At 46.5% G+C, this 15,825-nt stretch overlaps 1 protein-coding gene across 3 annotated transcripts; it reads right to left on the bottom strand.

Moving 5' to 3' along the window:
* Positions 1-23: 23 nt before the first annotated feature.
* On the bottom strand, positions 24-15,649 carry LOC116954706 (uncharacterized). Of its 3 annotated transcripts, XM_032975412.2 has the most exons (10): positions 15,544-15,638; positions 12,416-13,489; positions 9,675-9,794; positions 8,468-8,614; positions 7,193-7,403; positions 6,847-6,930; positions 5,690-6,340; positions 5,153-5,329; positions 4,209-4,394; positions 24-3,313 (listed from the first exon to the last, which is right to left on the bottom strand). In XM_032975412.2, exons 3-10 carry the CDS (start codon positions 9,759-9,761, stop codon positions 3,240-3,242), a joined length of 1,617 nt encoding a protein of 538 aa, XP_032831303.2. In that variant the 5' UTR covers positions 9,762-9,794; positions 12,416-13,489; positions 15,544-15,638; the 3' UTR covers positions 24-3,239. The 3 variants fall into 3 exon arrangements, with proteins under 3 accessions (XP_032831303.2, XP_032831301.2, XP_032831302.2); XM_032975410.2 differs by lacking the exon at positions 12,416-13,489 and having other exon boundaries at positions 15,544-15,649; XM_032975411.2 differs by having other exon boundaries at positions 12,416-15,626.
* Positions 15,650-15,825: the final 176 nt, after the last annotated feature.

Below are 15,825 nucleotides of genomic sequence, written 5' to 3'. Positions count from 1 at the left end.
AAATTGGGAGTCAGGCACAGATGGACGACTAGAAAAGGATGAGTTTATTTTAATGTAATAAAAAAAGCCTAAGATCTCCCGTTTAAAGCAACGGCTATCAGGGCTACCGCGTTCAAGAAGCACAAACTCATTTTGGAACGCTGCACGCCGCCGTGGCGTGGTTCAGCATCGTGCACGCCAACATTCGCTCCTCCAAAGCCATTGTCGCAATGTCATTAGCCACACAATTTGGAAACTTTGCAGAGCAGTGCGGCACGCCACATTACTTCATGCGCGATTGTGCACAAAAAAAATCTTAAATATATGTTAAGTGGTATTTTTTTATCCTTTACGCAGTAGTGGGGGTGGGGGATCAAACTTCCCACGAGATCAGTTGCATGGCAGTCAAACCAGTTATAGAAACTTAATACGGAAGCTTTCGCGACCGACATCGTCATAAATAATGATGGGTGACGTCGCGAAAACGTAAACGTTTTCATACACCCACCTCCACCAGACACAGCCAATTAATAAGGTGTGTCACATGAACAGAACGTGCCAATTTATTACCAATTCAGCACACCGTTGTATTGAGTAGAGCAAATCCACATTTACAATCGAGTACACTGTTTACACTTGACGTGTACTCAGTTGTAAATGTTGTGGGTTTGCCACGTCAAGAGAATAACTGCACTTTTGACAACTTTTTATTTTCGCAGTCATTGGTGATGAGGCTGAGACCATTAACTCGCTACAATTTAAGGAATAAGTTTAACCAACGGCAGCTGCCTCCATTCGGAGCCAGGATCTCAGCGGTGCTGGCTTGGCACTGACTGAGCCAGGGGGCCCCTCCCTCCACCTCAACATAAACGTCGCTGCGTACATCGCACCAGCTACTCAATTTGAGCAGCGCTGACTTTGGGTGGGCAAGACAGATCCGGTTAAAATTTATCTTGGCCGAATAACCAAATGCATGACCGCCTTCCTGCAGCATATATTCTTGAGACCCAGTTGAAGATATCCGTCTGAGATAAATTACATTACAGTTGAATAATTATACTGGGCGTTTGCACATCACGAGCAGCACAGATTGTAGCGCGACGTGGAAATACATGCACACCTACACGTGCATACGAGACAGGTCAACCAGTTTTTAGAGCAGGAGGATGTTTAAAAGGTACAGAGTGAGGTGGGTTGCTAGCGGAGATACTGATTTCACTGTCAGAGCACCGAGCTAGGGCCGGCTGAAGCCATGGGTTTGAATCAGGGTCCAGCACTCCCAGAGAAAACTAAAGCAGGTTGTTGTGTCGCAAGTTGGACTTCCATCACAAGCACACGTTTTCAAGGTGAAGGCGAGGAGAATTCAGTTAAGACATTTTCAGGACCATGAAAAACCCATTGCGCCACAGGGAGTTAAAGTAACGTACAGTTCATGGTAAAGACCACACAAAACTCTAACTTTACCATGTGGTGCTAATGTGCATTGATTGTACCGAGAAGCACTGTCAAATAAATCTGTCTGGCACTCGATTCACTGTAGACATTTCAGTGGACATATGCAGCAGTGGACACACAATAGCAGTTAATGAATACATACAGAAAGCTATTAGCTGTCTAAAAGTTACTTAAAGCAGACCAATCAATTAAGAGACAAATGAAAGTCGACTTGTGTTGTCTTCCAGTCATTTCTCAACGTGCCTTAAAGCTGCAGTGGTTTCCATCGACAAAAACCAAAAAGGAACATTCTAAATTGTATGCCAATTGGACTTACTGGCATGAGATGAAGATCATGGGAGGAATACATTTGAAATTTAAACTCTTGCACAGACCAGAAAGTGTTTTACCCCCTCTTAGATTACGGAATCTGGAAGATGAAATTACAGAACTTCTCGGTTCACCTCAATTATTCCTTAGCCACACTTGGGACATTGTTGCACTCTATCCATTGCCCTGCTGTGGATGTAAAGGTTCATTACATTGCAGTCGAACCACCATAAGTCATTCCTAAGGGCTGGAAATAAGCAGAATTAAACTTATGTATGTAGACCTTCTTTCACACCACATGTAGCCAATCATGCTAAACGATGGGTGTTGTGGGAGACAACGGGGACAGGGATGAGACCAACAACTCTCGAGACTTGAGAACCCGGGTTACAATTGCAAGCGGGTGGGTACATGGGTTTGAGCTGGGACCTCTAAGTGACGACATACAACATTAGCCCCACGAGCCACCTGGCCAAGTCAATGTATGAATGCATTTAAAGGCCGCCACACAAATTGTTAGAATGCTCGGAAAGCACACAATTTTAAATGATCAACAACATCATTACACTTATTACTCTCATATTAGTAACCATTAACCCTAATGCACCCATTACATAATTTGTATGCAAAATAATCTTTATAAACAATGGCAGAGCCAGGGTTATCAGGTAGGGGGGGGGGGGGGCAACCCCTCCAACGAAAAATGATAGACGAGTTGTTAGTAAGGACTGTCCCTAGCTTTTTATTCGACGCGTTTGCGGAAATGGCGCAGCCATCGATCGAGGGTCGAAGTCGAACCGCGTTGTGTGATCGGCATCGCGCTCGCTGAAGGTGAATGCCTTCAGGGAAGTCGTGTACTGTGTACGCAACTGCGCACAATTCTGTCACTTATAACTACTTTGCCGTTACTTATTGCCAATTATCGACTCCAAGACTATTGTCCCATCATCTCAGAGTCCCTGGCACATAATAACCTGCTACACAGTGGAAGTGGGGGTCGCAAAATGTCGATTTATTACTAATAAACCCCAATAATCCGATTGAAATTAGGAATTTCGATCGGATCATTGGGGGGGCACGTGCCACCCCCCCCCCCCACCCCCAACTGGCTCCACCAGGGTTCATAACTATTGGAAGTAAATTTTGTAAGTTACAATATATTTATCTCAACAAAAATGTCACTGTTCCCCCCAAGTGGGTGTAGGCACGCAGGATCGGCGACTATGTCAAAACAGCGATGCCCAAAAAGAACACCCCCAAGAACGAACGTATGAAACTCCTACACTTTAACATTTCACGAATTTCTACTACTTAATAAACAAATGCGGTCGGGCACAAAGCACACGGTTCGCCACCGAAGATAACGCCTACCAGTTTACCCTTCGACGGTCGCTAGTGACTCCGGTTCCGATTTTGTCTTGTTGCACTCAAATATAGCCATGGGTGGCTATATTTGAGTGCAACAACTCTTTGTACAACCACACAGCAGTCGATCCTCAGTAGTACCGCAGGTCATCCCTCCGGTTGTCCCAGTCTCCATCTCTCGACTCCCTCTTCGAGTAATGCTTGTCTGCAAATTATTCAAAGACACGAACAATTATGTAGATGCAGAACCACAGAATCACAGTACAACAATTTCTGTTTCTGCAAGGTCCTCTGGTTTTACAAGACATTTATTATATGAAAGTTATTACTATTATGCTCATTTTCCCAAGAAAACCTCACCGAGTCTCAAGATTTTTTCCCAGGAGGGTCCTGCCAGGTTCTCAGCAGGGGGCGATCTTACTGCTGTAATCCCAATTGCTTCACAATAGAGCAATGTTTTTAATTGCAAGGGCCTGCGGGCCACTGGTGGCCCCTGGTAGCCTTTAGTGAGGAGCCCGACAATACACAAATGTGAAAACACCCCAACATGGTCCTGTCAAACCCCAATTGTTTCAAATGTGTGGCGGCCCTCACACGGATGTCTTATCGGAGAAAGTGACCCCATTGTGAAAATTAGTGAAGAAAACTGACTAAAACAGTCAGAGCAAGGAGATACCTCTGAATGGGGGGGGGGGGCACATGGAGGGCAGGACACTGCTGTTAACCCTTCACAAGCGATCCCATCTAATTTGGGAACCTGGCAGTGGCAGGATGATATTTCCAGTTACCAAATGTAGTTTTTTTGTAGGTGAGATGCAGGATGTGTCTGCTGCATCTTGTGTGAAAATGTGGAACAAAAAATATTGCACTTAAGTCTCCTATCATTCTGCAAATTTTAACCCAATATCAAATGGTCACGCTTTTACAGGATTAAAATAGTGGCTGGCTGCAGGATAAATTAAAAGTTGAAAAACACATTGAATGTGAAACGGTTAAAGGGACCCTCCCCCTTCCCTTTCACCACGAAGCCCGTGTAGAATCAGCTCTGTCCTAAGATGCGAGCGAGGCAGCAGGCGTAAAAGCAACTCCAAGACCCTAACCTTCTAGGGCCTGCGGGTGCCGGCTCTGCAGGTGGTATATCATCGCCGGCAGACTGTCTCCCTTGTATTGCAGCTTCACGCTGCACAGGCAGCAGCGCACGCCGGTGCCCAGTAGCTGGAAGTGTGACCACACGTCGCTGCGCACCAGCTCGTTGGAGCTGCTCGGCTGCCAATCCTCGCGCTCATCTGTAACGAATAAGAGGGGGGCGGGGGTAAGGTTTCACATTTATTTGGCAGTGAAGCCTTGTACGTTGCCGGAACGCACCAGAAGTCTGCACGCGATCATAGACGGCCCTTCCTTGGGATTGGACGCGGCCCAGGGCCAGGCTCAAGGCCCATCTGGACATCCACAATTGAGGCTCCGACCTCAGGCGTTGTAATATCTCAGTTTAACACGTAGGTTTTCACGACCAATATCATCCATAATATAAATCTGGCTGTCCGCCTGATGATGCAAATAGTAATTACAGTACTGGCGAAACATCGTATTCAGATTGTAAATGTTGTGGAGTTGCTCTTCAACACACCGGTGTGCTGTACTAGTAACGAATTTGCATGTCCTGTTGAACCACAAAATTTTGCCACAAAACCGTAAATAATCTAAACTATTCTTTAATTTTGCCAGGAAAGGCCCACTGAGCTATGTAGCTCTTTTTCATAAGCGATCTGACCACAAACGCTAGCTCAACGGCGTGGCTTATCCCGTGAAAATGTCTTGTAGCCACTCTAAATACAACTTTCTAATATGGAGGGAAAACTCGAAGACCCGGAGAAAAATCGATGCGACCACAGGGAGAGAGAACACATGCAAACTCCAAACATACAGGCATCGGGGTCGGAATCGAAACCACGACCTCCTGCATAGCAGGCAAGGTAGTTAACATCTCGGCAGTGGCGCCCAGCTACTCAGCCATGACGAGCACATGTGCGCGGGCGCTACCCACCCTGCATGTTTCTGTAGAGCCGCGAAGCGCCATGAACGCCGCCGCTGCCGCCACCGCCGCCGCCACCACCGCCAACCTTGCCCACAAGGAAGCCCTGCTCGGTTGTGCCCCCTCCGTAGGCGCTCATGTCCCCGTAGTTGTTGTAGCTGCCGCTGTAGGGGTTCTCGGCCCCATTTCCTAAAATGGCATGGGGGTGAGGCATCAGAGTTAAGCGACTAGATGGCCATGTGCTGACTGGAGTGCAGCTGTGTAAAGCTGGCTGGTGTGTACTGACTGGAGTGTAAGTATGTGTGCTAGGGTGTGTGCTAGGGTGTGTGCTAGCTGGTTCTGGTAACCCACCCGGTCATGTGCAGTGCTGGCCTTCATAGGTGCCTATGTACTCGCTAGGAGCACTTGCCCCTACAGTCTGTCAAGGCTATATTGAGGGTGTTTTTGTAATGTGCGTGTTGCAAGGTAATAGTTAAACAACCCTAAACCCCCCACCCACCCCGTGTTTGTGCATGCGTGGGAGCTCATTGCCCCCCTTACTCGTCGCACCGCTATTGCCGCCGCCGTTGAAACTATCGCGGCCGTGACCGCTCATGGTCCCCATCATCTTCGGGTCGTAGGAGCTGCCCGCGGCAGAGTTAGGCCCCGCACCAGGGTTGGTCATCCCAGCTCCCAACGTGTTGGCAAGGCCCATGGCGTTGGTGATGCTCATGGCTGGCATGGCCGCGGCGGCGGCAGCGAGGGCAGAGGCAGACGCTTGCGTGTTGGGCATGAGGAGGCCCTGCAGCGTCTGCACGGCCTGCAGCACCTGCAGAGCCTGCAGCGCCTGCATGCCGTTCACTCCCGGCAAAGCCGGGCCAGAAGGCATTCCCGGCATATTCGGTGGCGGCAGCGGCGGCGGTGGCATCCCTGACATTCCTGGTGGCCCTTTCATCCCCTGTGCCCTTGGCATTGCCGACATGCCGGGCATGCGGGGCGGGGGCATGCCCTGGAAGCCTGGTGGGCCGAACATTCCCGGCATGCCCGATACGCCCTGCATGCCCTGCATGCCCTGCATGCCCGGCATGCCCTGCATGCCCTGCATGCCCTGCATGCCCTGCATGCCTTGCATGCCTTGCATGCCCTGCATGCCCTGCATGCCCTGCATGCCCAGCATGTGGGGTGGGGGCATGTTAGAGGGCATGCCGTGGCGATCGCGCCCTGCAACGGCACATGGCGTGGCACGGGTCAATGCCAGCGGGTGAGGGTGGCGCGACATTTGTACGTAACAAAAAGCACTTCTTTCACACCGTACGTAGCCAACCATGCTAATGGAGGTGCGGTACTAATCGGGGGTAACTTTTACATGATAAGTGATTGGTGGTGCTCGTTCTGTGTACGTTGAGGAAAACAAAGACCTTAAGAGTTGAACAGTCAAGGAAAAAAGTTAATCCGTTTCTTAAAGCTGTGATGTCTACAAGAGCAAAGTTATAGACAAAAGCAAGCTCTGTACAGACATTTGCCAAACTTTATATAACGTACACACACGTTTAAACGTATATCTGAAAAATGCCATTGGGAGCTGAGTTGCAGTAAGGCAAACACACGTCCTCCCAAAAACTCCCGAGAGGCGATGTTATACCGGGGCAAGCAGAGATCAATGACAAAAAAAAAGTGTCTGAGAACGGTGACGGCGCGAGTGACCATGTGCGGAGGTGACGACTCACCACCGCCCATCTTCTTCTGCTGGTGCTCGGTCCACACCTTCTTGACTTCCACCTGTTTGTTATTGATCATGTGGTATCGTTGCTCTGAGCACAAGAAACGGCAGTCGTTAAAATGTTAGTGCAGTTGATTCGTGAGGATGGCGTCAGGTTACATGTTTAAAGGCATCCATCAGTGGCCGCACAAATGCGGTAATTGCTTTCAGATGCGCTTCTGCGGCCATCTGAAATGCTCTTGCTTCGAGTATACGGAAGCCACTGAAGCTATGCTCTTTTAAATCTAGATTGAACTCATTGCTATAGAACTGAGAGGTTCAACATCATCATCATCATCATCACAGGGACTCACGGGTGCACTTGTCGACGCAGTCGTGGTCGTTAAACGACACGAACCCGAAACCGCGGGAGTTCCCGGTCTTGGCGTCCTTCATGACGAAGGCCTCGAGCACGGCGCCATACGACTCAAAGTACTCGCGCAGATGAGGGCTCGTGATCTCGCGGCCCAGGCCGCCAACAAAGATCTTGGTCACCTTCTCCTGTGAGCCGGGCATGCGCATGTTCTGTAGGAACAGTGGTGGGGGACGGGGGGAGGGGGGTTAGGGGGCAAAACACTGCATAGCATTCAGACAAAGATCCCTCAATAGTAGTGGAGACTGAAGGCTTGTGCACGAGGGGTCAAGAGGCCAACACTACCCAGCACACACGCTTGCAATCCAGTCAGCACGCACCTGACAGCACACACCTGACAGCACACACGCATGGAGTCCAATCAGAACACACTTGCATTTTTGCCAGCACACACCAGCCAGCACACACACAAACGAGGACTCCAACCAACACTCGGCATGGCATTCGTACAAACACAAAGATCCCTCAATGGTAGTGCAGACTGTCAGGGCAAGCACCATTAGCAACTACCTATAAAGCTCTGCCACATGTGGCCAGATCTGAACATTCAAACAGCCACCATTGGCCAATAAGTGATGGTGACATCACCATAGCGCTTATGCCAGAACAAGTATACTTTTTTTGCATAAATTGTTAAAAAATCCGTACTGGCAGGTGGGGGGGCGTAAGAGACACATCCAAGTGCTATGGGTTAACTGACCAATACGACTGGCAGATGCACACACTTGCCCCCCCCCCCCCCCACCGTGCCACTTGGCGTGCCGCTCATTGTGAGCATCGCTGCTCCTCTCTCCATAGTTACTGGGTGGTGACTGCAACCAATTGCCCAGTAGCATCTTTCACGAGCCTAATCCACAGAGGACGATCGTGGCAGCGCTTGTGACAAGTCCCCTCAGCTCCACATCCTCCTATACCGCATTAGTTCGTCTCTTCTCCAGCCCATGCTGCATCCATTTTGCCCAATCTATCCAGCCATACAGAAGCTACTTGGGCATGCGGTGGCTGGGCATGCAGGCAACATGATGAAGCCAATGCAGCCTCCTTGCCTTTGGCAGGAGCTCGCTGATGAGACGTGTAGAACGTACGCACACACGCAAGTCTGCTGTCCTATTCTAAACGTCGAACTTCTTTTGCAACGTAAGAGCCTACTATGCTAATCAGAGGTGCGGGGAATGAAAAATGAAACAAAAAAGATAAGAGCGAGTTATGCAGGCACCTGCGCACTCATGGCACGCTTGGCATCCACCACGACTCCGTCGATCATGTGCGGCCTGTTGCTCATAGCCTCGTCCACCTCCTCCACGCTCGAGTACGTCACAAAGCCACATTTGCGTGACTTGTTCGTGCGTGCGTCTTTCAGAACCTGATCACAACAAGGCCCAAGGGGAGGCGGGGAGAAGGGCAGAGTTAAGGGAGAGGCATCAAGGAGGAGGGGAGGGGTAGTAACCAGAACCATGGGGGCAAAGCTATTGGATGAGCTACTCACGGTGTCACTCATAACCTTCCTCTCATTGCTACCAGGCATTTAACAATTCACCGATTCTACACATCGTCACAATTCATTGGCCATGAGTAGATTACAGAATCAATTACTTTTCATCTCGTTTTTACCATCTCATTTGGCCTTGTTTGTACACGGCTATTGTTTGCAGCGATAACCTCAATGCAGTATTGGCATATCATTCGAATAGTCAGTAATGTATAACGATGCAAACTATATAATGCATCATTAATGAGCGCATAAATGTAAATCATGAGAAGAATCTATGCATCAGTACTTTCTCATCCGTCTAAATTTAAGATCATCACCTCACCAGTTTTCATTATAACACGTCAAATTATGCCAGGTTATTATCTCGTCAGTACCACATGACATAGCAAACCTTTGGCAACTTAAATGTAAATGCCAAATAATCCAGCGTTTAATTCACCTTACACATTTCTTCATACAGCTAATATATGAATATCCACTTCATTTTCAGAAGTATGACATCTGTTGAGAGGCGAGTGCTGTGGTGGTGGATTTGAATGTGAACTCGGGGCTATTTGTTAAAGCCCCCAACCAACCATCGCTCAGTAGAAGGTCGCTCACTCTCTTCTGCTGCCCATAGGATCTAACTTATCTATATCATGAACAATATTCAATAAGCTTCAAATCAAGATCAATATTTTCTGAATTATAAAATACTATTTTTCCATTACTATATCATTGCCCATGGATTTGAAAGCAAAAGTTGGGGTGTGCACCTTATAACCAAATTATATTATGATACCGGGTACAAGTTATAGGGGCATTTTACTTTCCAGAGTGTACAGTAATCCAGCGAGTATAGCCATATGCATACCGTTCCTGCATCTTGAGATCAAATGTATATAATTATCTAAACTACATTTGTATGACGAACGCGCACACACACACTCACCACGGCATGCACCACCGTGCCGTACTTGGAGAAGTAGGAAGTCAGCGTGTCGGTTTCGGTGTCGATATTCAGACCACCTACAAACATTTTGCGCACGATATGCCAGTCTTCTTTTACGTCCTGACAGGTGATGGGTGGATAGGTGAGGAGGGGAATGCAGGGGTGGCAAAGAGGCGAGGGAGTTCAAAGGGCATCGTTAAGATCGCCAAAGCACCACCGGGAGCCTCAACGGAACTCGCGAGAAAGCACATGATCTTGCGTCAGACGTCAGGGCTGCAGCGAAGGAAGCCCTTTCTCCGCTCGGCTCCTGCATGAGAAACGCTGTTCGGTCGCCGCGCCACCTGCCGGTATGTGCCCCCCCCCCTCGCTTGCGTAAGAGGCAGACGAGCGGCGGCTGCGTGCGGTGGTGCGGCGCCGACTCTCCCTTCCTGCTCCTGTGTCCACGTCGAGCGCGGCTGTGTCGTAAAACGCAAGCGCAGCAGGGAGAGGGGGTTGGTGAGGTGGGAAAGGAGGAATCGCGTTGGAACCCGGCTTCCCTGCAAAGTGGCAAGTCTCACATCGAAGCATCTCCCTGCTCCAAACAAACGAGAAGCGGCGCATCGCTCCAACGACAGAACAGTTGGTCGTAGAATAGAACGTATCCAACTTGCTGGGGACTGGGGCATTAGCGGATACTTTAAAAGCCCGGCTCTGTGAACACCTATATAAAATGCGTTACATTAAATACTGCACTGGGTGTGGATGGGTAAGGGTGGATATGTGGTCAGATATGCGACGCTGTATTTGTAGTGGAATTTAAAGTCTCTATAAGCATGACGACCGTTTTGAACGCTCACAAAACAGCACAAATTTTGACCATATTCTAATAAAAAATCAAATTGGAAAGTGATAAAAAAGGCTCAAATTACATGGTCGAATGCTCCTGTTGGCTAAGATTTTTGGCAAAAGTGTGCCAATGTTTTAATCGGCAAAAAATTCATAAAATTGCTAAGACGATGTGCTTTAACCATTTAATATCGGTATGAATCAGGACCCTTACGGAAAACCGCAAGACTGCCACAAGGCAAGTAGCAATTCAACCATCTCCAGCGATTCCAATTAATCGTCATGATCCAGGTTCGTGGTTTTAATTAATAATTGTTATCTCATTGTATTCGTTCCGACTTGTTCCGTCTCGTTTGGAGACAGTTTTTTTCGATCCAATAGCCTGAATGTCACATGAGCATATAATTTAGCTTAAGTCGTTTAAGTGATAAAATAAGTTTTGTGTACAATTTGATGCAAGCAAGAATGGATTCCAATCAATTAACTACTTTATCATTAGATGCTTAAATGCCACCCATTGCTGCATATCACAGGATTTCTCCAGCAACACTCACGAGTTTGAAAAGCAAATTAACTTAGAAATGTTCACCTAGGATGACTGCATTTATAATATACAAGCCCAGAACAGATATTCCTTAATTTCTGGTACAACCTGCATTAGCATGACTTCCAATTTATTTGTGGCCAACAAGAGTGAATTGTGAAATAAACATTTTAAATGAGCGGGTTATCAAATAGTTGACTCTTATTAGCCATATGAATAAATCGATGACTAAAGTTTTGCTACCATAGGTGGCACCAATTTCAGCATGAGTCAATCAGCGAGTGAGCATTTCCAACTAAAAAAAACAAGCTGCGCACACAAACAGCAGCTGTTGTACAACGCGACTTCATTATCTGAAGAGGCAGACTGGCCCTGCAAGCAGACACTGAAGTCACGGGGGATCAAGGTTGAAGCAAGACGAGCGCCCTCTATGATAGCACCCGCTTGGTTTAACGGTCCGATTGTGTTAGTTAAAAAAGCATCAAAATAATAATGTACAGGCCTTTGTTAACCCACTGCTAGATGAAGACCTACCAATACTACCAATGCTGTGTTGGTCATGGGGGTGGACCTTGCTTCACCAGCCTACTCGGTGTTGAATCTTGATTTGAAGCTTTCGTGACTGCAGGAATCCATACTCTTTGGTTCTTCGGTAAAGTCACGTAGGTAGATATAGATATATTATATATTATTTTTGGTTTTATTTAAATTTTCTACCTATGTGACTTTACCGAAAGAACCAAAGAGTATAGAGTACTCGGTGTTGGTTGAAGGGAAAGAAGCACCCAGGACCGACTAACATCACTCATCGCTGATGTAAGTTGGGGACCAAATTCAGGAGCTAGGTTCAGAATGCAGGGATTATGTAAACGTTTTGCGCAGAAAAAAACCCCTCAAATACTTAAAATGATTGAAAGACAATAGTCCCAAATCAGCCAATTATATTTCTTATTTTTATCTATACACTGTGAATCCACTGCTGGATGAGGCCATGTCGGTCAAGGGAGTTGTGTGACCATATTACAGCATGCTGGTTAATATGCGCATTGGTGCAACGCCTCAAGACCAGATAGGTCAGACATCACTCCATGGCCACAGACGTTGGCCATGGCTGGGAATCGAACCCCAGTAGCCAGATTCACAGCATTAACCACTGCATCATCTGTAAACATGAACACTTCCCAGTTATTTCGCCAGCGTTTGTTGTTAATGCCGATGGTGGCAAATCATTTTCACAACCTGTGCATCCACGTCAGGCCAAACTCTAACGCCACGTTTTCAATTATTCATGTTTGGTTTCACGCTAAACAACCTCGCACACCACATTCTTGTAAACCAGTGACATTCTCACGGCGCAAACTACAGTCCTTACATGGTCGCTTTAGAGGACTTGAAGCCAAACTTCTTCGCAGTCCCAGCAGTTGGAGTGTTTTGACGATTTTCAGTTTTTGTACACTTTGTTTAGACTTAATGTTACTTTTGAATTTGAGAAAATAAAAAATGTAATCTTCCATTTCAATTCTTCTACATTGTTTTAGTTTGCAGTGCCCAAACGGTAAGTGGCAATGGCCACAACAAGGACTCGATATAAACCAAGCGACAATGAGTAGTGGAACATCAAAATACTGTACACACAGCCGCCGTTTTCCACAACGCGCATTGCACCGTCGCTTGCGAGAGCCAATACAGAATCCCGCGAGCAAACAGGCCACGCAATTTCAACCACTGCAAAAACTTAAGCAAAAACAATTTCCTCGCAACTGTTTTGCTCGACTTTTCGCATCATTTCAGCGAGCTCAAAGGGTTTGTGGAAAACGGCTTTATAAACTCCCGGGGGCCACGCAAGCGCCACATGCACGCCACATGAATATTTACATTCTAAAATAAATCCTAAATCATACCATTAAAGTCAATTTTTGGTTGTCAGGAATTGGTTGTCATAATAAATTTGTAAGATACATATGCTGTGTGTTCAGCTTGTCACGGACACCATGAAAATTTACTTAAGCATACACACACAAGGTTACATACAATACATAGAACTGTACATTACGCTATGAATGTACACACAAGCAATTATGCATGCAAGCTGTAACCATATGGGTCTACGACACCGAAATGTTTCTTTTGATATACATTTTTTGGGATGGGGATGTGGTAATTCAGCATTATTGCGCACGAGTAAAAGTGTGTTCATGTTCACGGCCACAAATCGTGGATTTGGTCATTAATCGCTGCCAATGCGAGTGCATGAGTGTAATGTTGCTTCTTGTTGGAGTTGGGGGATCTGCAAGTGCCTGTACACGTCACCGCCGCAGTAGCGGCCACGCATAGAAAAAGGCGCGACTGCATTTGCGAGGCCCCCTGACACTTAGAGAAAACATTCATCTTATCTATGTAAGTAGACGTAGCATCAGTAGATGTAAAAACTCCACAAATACTGTACCTTCAATAAAAAACACAAGAAAAGTAACATTAGTAGAAACAACTCAAACGGTAAATAACGGTAGTAACTTGGAGACAATACCAATGCAGCTCCATCCCTGTACCTTAACAATCATGCAAGCACATTCAATAGGCAACGATCATTACGATAGCGATTTGAGGTCTTAAGGTGAAACATTACCGTACCTCCGATTAGCACGATTGGCTACATACAGTGCGAAAGACATTTCACATACATTACCTGGGCGCATAAGCTATGAGACATTCTTAAAAGCACAGTAACATTGCATGTAAAGTATTCACAACTGTATACATTTAAAATATCACAGGTCGTTAAATATGGATATATGTAATGTGAAAAACAGTTCAAGGTAGCATTAAAACACATTATTGGCCATAGTGGTGCAAAGCATCCCAATAGGGAAGATGTAGGTATAAATGTATATTGCACATCCACAGACATTTACGACTCTTTAATACAACTCTTACGTGATATTAATCTGTCATATTGATTAATTTCGCAGTGTTAATGAAAGGGTATTTAGTAGAAATATCAAAAGTGTTACTGAAAATAGTAAGGTTGGAGTTCTATGACATTTTCGATATGTAATTAAATAATTTAAATAATCATGTATTAGATGCCACATACGTAATGCCTCTTTTTCTCATTAGATGTTCATTATTTAGTTTTCGAGCGGTTCCCTATTCCTGTAACATGTAAAGCACGATCCGATACTTGTTTGTATCGCGATCAATGCAACCACGATTGTAATTAAGATCTGTACCGTATAATATTTAAGAAGTCGCAAGGCGCCAATTAAATAAGTGCCTAACCGCTCATTGGGTACTTCCTGCTGAAATGAATACAATCTAAGGCTAAATAATTGACCTCATACAACATGCTAGCTCTTCATTCACGTAATGTGATGAACTTTTGGTCGTTTTAAAACGTGATCGTCATCCTTATCCAATAACTTTTGGCCGCGCATAACCGGAGCCGGCATTCCGCCACGGTCCAGCATTCATCAGCGTCACGTAAAAGGTGAAAATGTTAGGGGTGCAGCCCTGTAGTTAATTTATGGCGCCAATGCATGGGGAAGAGCATACACTCGAGGTAGTTCCGAAGACCAGCTCGAGTAGCTTTGGCTTACGCTCTGGCCAGGCGTATTGGAAGGTGGGCACAGCCACCATTTATCCAACCACACTCGGTCTACCGACTGACTGGCGTACCAATTTACACTGCTGGATGGCCAGCAGTATAAACACCCCGCACAGTCAAGTAACATTTCAAAATGAAAATTTACTTAAGTCAATTTTGCGGGAGTCAGATCTGGGCTGCGATGCAATCGGTGCAGTTTGCTTCATGCTACGCGATCTGCCCAACCTGTCCCATCGTAAATCGTTCCCCTACGGTGGAGTTTGACGAACCCCGCACGGAAATAGCGGCACTTTTTTCAATGACGAGCATTTTACAATGAAAAGATAACGAGAAAAAATCTGAGGCATCACGGAAAGGGTATCCATTGTAAGCAAACTAAAACAATGTTACTTGAGAACATGGTCTAATACGACCACGGGTAAGCCACATCGCGCTAAACTGGAAATGTAAGGCTAAAACAAATATCTAGTTTAACACTTAAATGGGAAAAATATACAAATACGCTAAGGAATTCACTCCCGACAGATGGAACTGGGGCCTAGCCTGAACGGCTCATTGTAATATGTAAGAACGGAAAACACGTGTAATCACCAATTAAGCGAAACTACTTTCATCCTTTTATAACAGAAGCGCTAAAATCGCTTCACAGATCATACACTTTTCAAACACGCGGCAAAATGAAGTTTAATCAAGAAGCACGCGCCCTGACGCGGCGCTAGGCCTACTTGGTGGTTACGGTGCTAGGCCGCAGGCTCGAGTTTAACTTTTATTTATTTCTTTGTATCCGGTCGGGAGACGCCAGAAGAGCGGAGAGACAGAGATCGCCTCTCTCTCTCTGCGGCGGATTGTCGTCGCCTTGCTCCTGCACGAGGGAGCGACGCTCCACAGACACCCACCGTCATCGTGACAAGACACCACCACCTAGCCTGAGCCTCGTCTCGTCTTCTACACAACACACAAAAAAAACTTTATTGATATCGGTCAACGACGTCATCGCGCACATTTGAACCCTGTACGCGGTGACGTCACGACGCGATGGTTTGTTTGATGACGTCATCGCGCACAATTACCGCTGTACGTGGTGGCGTCACGACGCGATAACTTTATTGAGACTGGTTATACGGCGCGAATAAAAAACATACTTTCGACAATAACCCTGGGCCCTCAAAGAGAACAAA

Source organism: Petromyzon marinus, chromosome 56, assembly GCF_048934315.1.
Source record: "Petromyzon marinus isolate PM22_M1 ecotype Great Lakes invasive population chromosome 56, UKy_Petmar_22M1.pri1.0, whole genome shotgun sequence".
NCBI classification, from domain to species: Eukaryota; Metazoa; Chordata; class Hyperoartia; order Petromyzontiformes; family Petromyzontidae; genus Petromyzon; species Petromyzon marinus.
The sequence above is the reverse complement of the archived record's forward strand: the minus strand, read 5'-3'. Positions and strand labels throughout refer to the sequence as shown.

Coding starts and splice junctions, on each gene's coding strand:
- LOC116954706 (XM_032975410.2), bottom strand. Junction 7,404..8,467: donor AGCGTGCCATGAGTGCGCAG/GTGCCTGCATAA, acceptor CTGTTCCTACAG/AACATGCGCATGCCCGGCTC. Junction 6,341..6,846: donor GCAGAAGAAGATGGGCGGTG/GTGAGTCGTCAC, acceptor GTGCCGTTGCAG/GGCGCGATCGCCACGGCATG.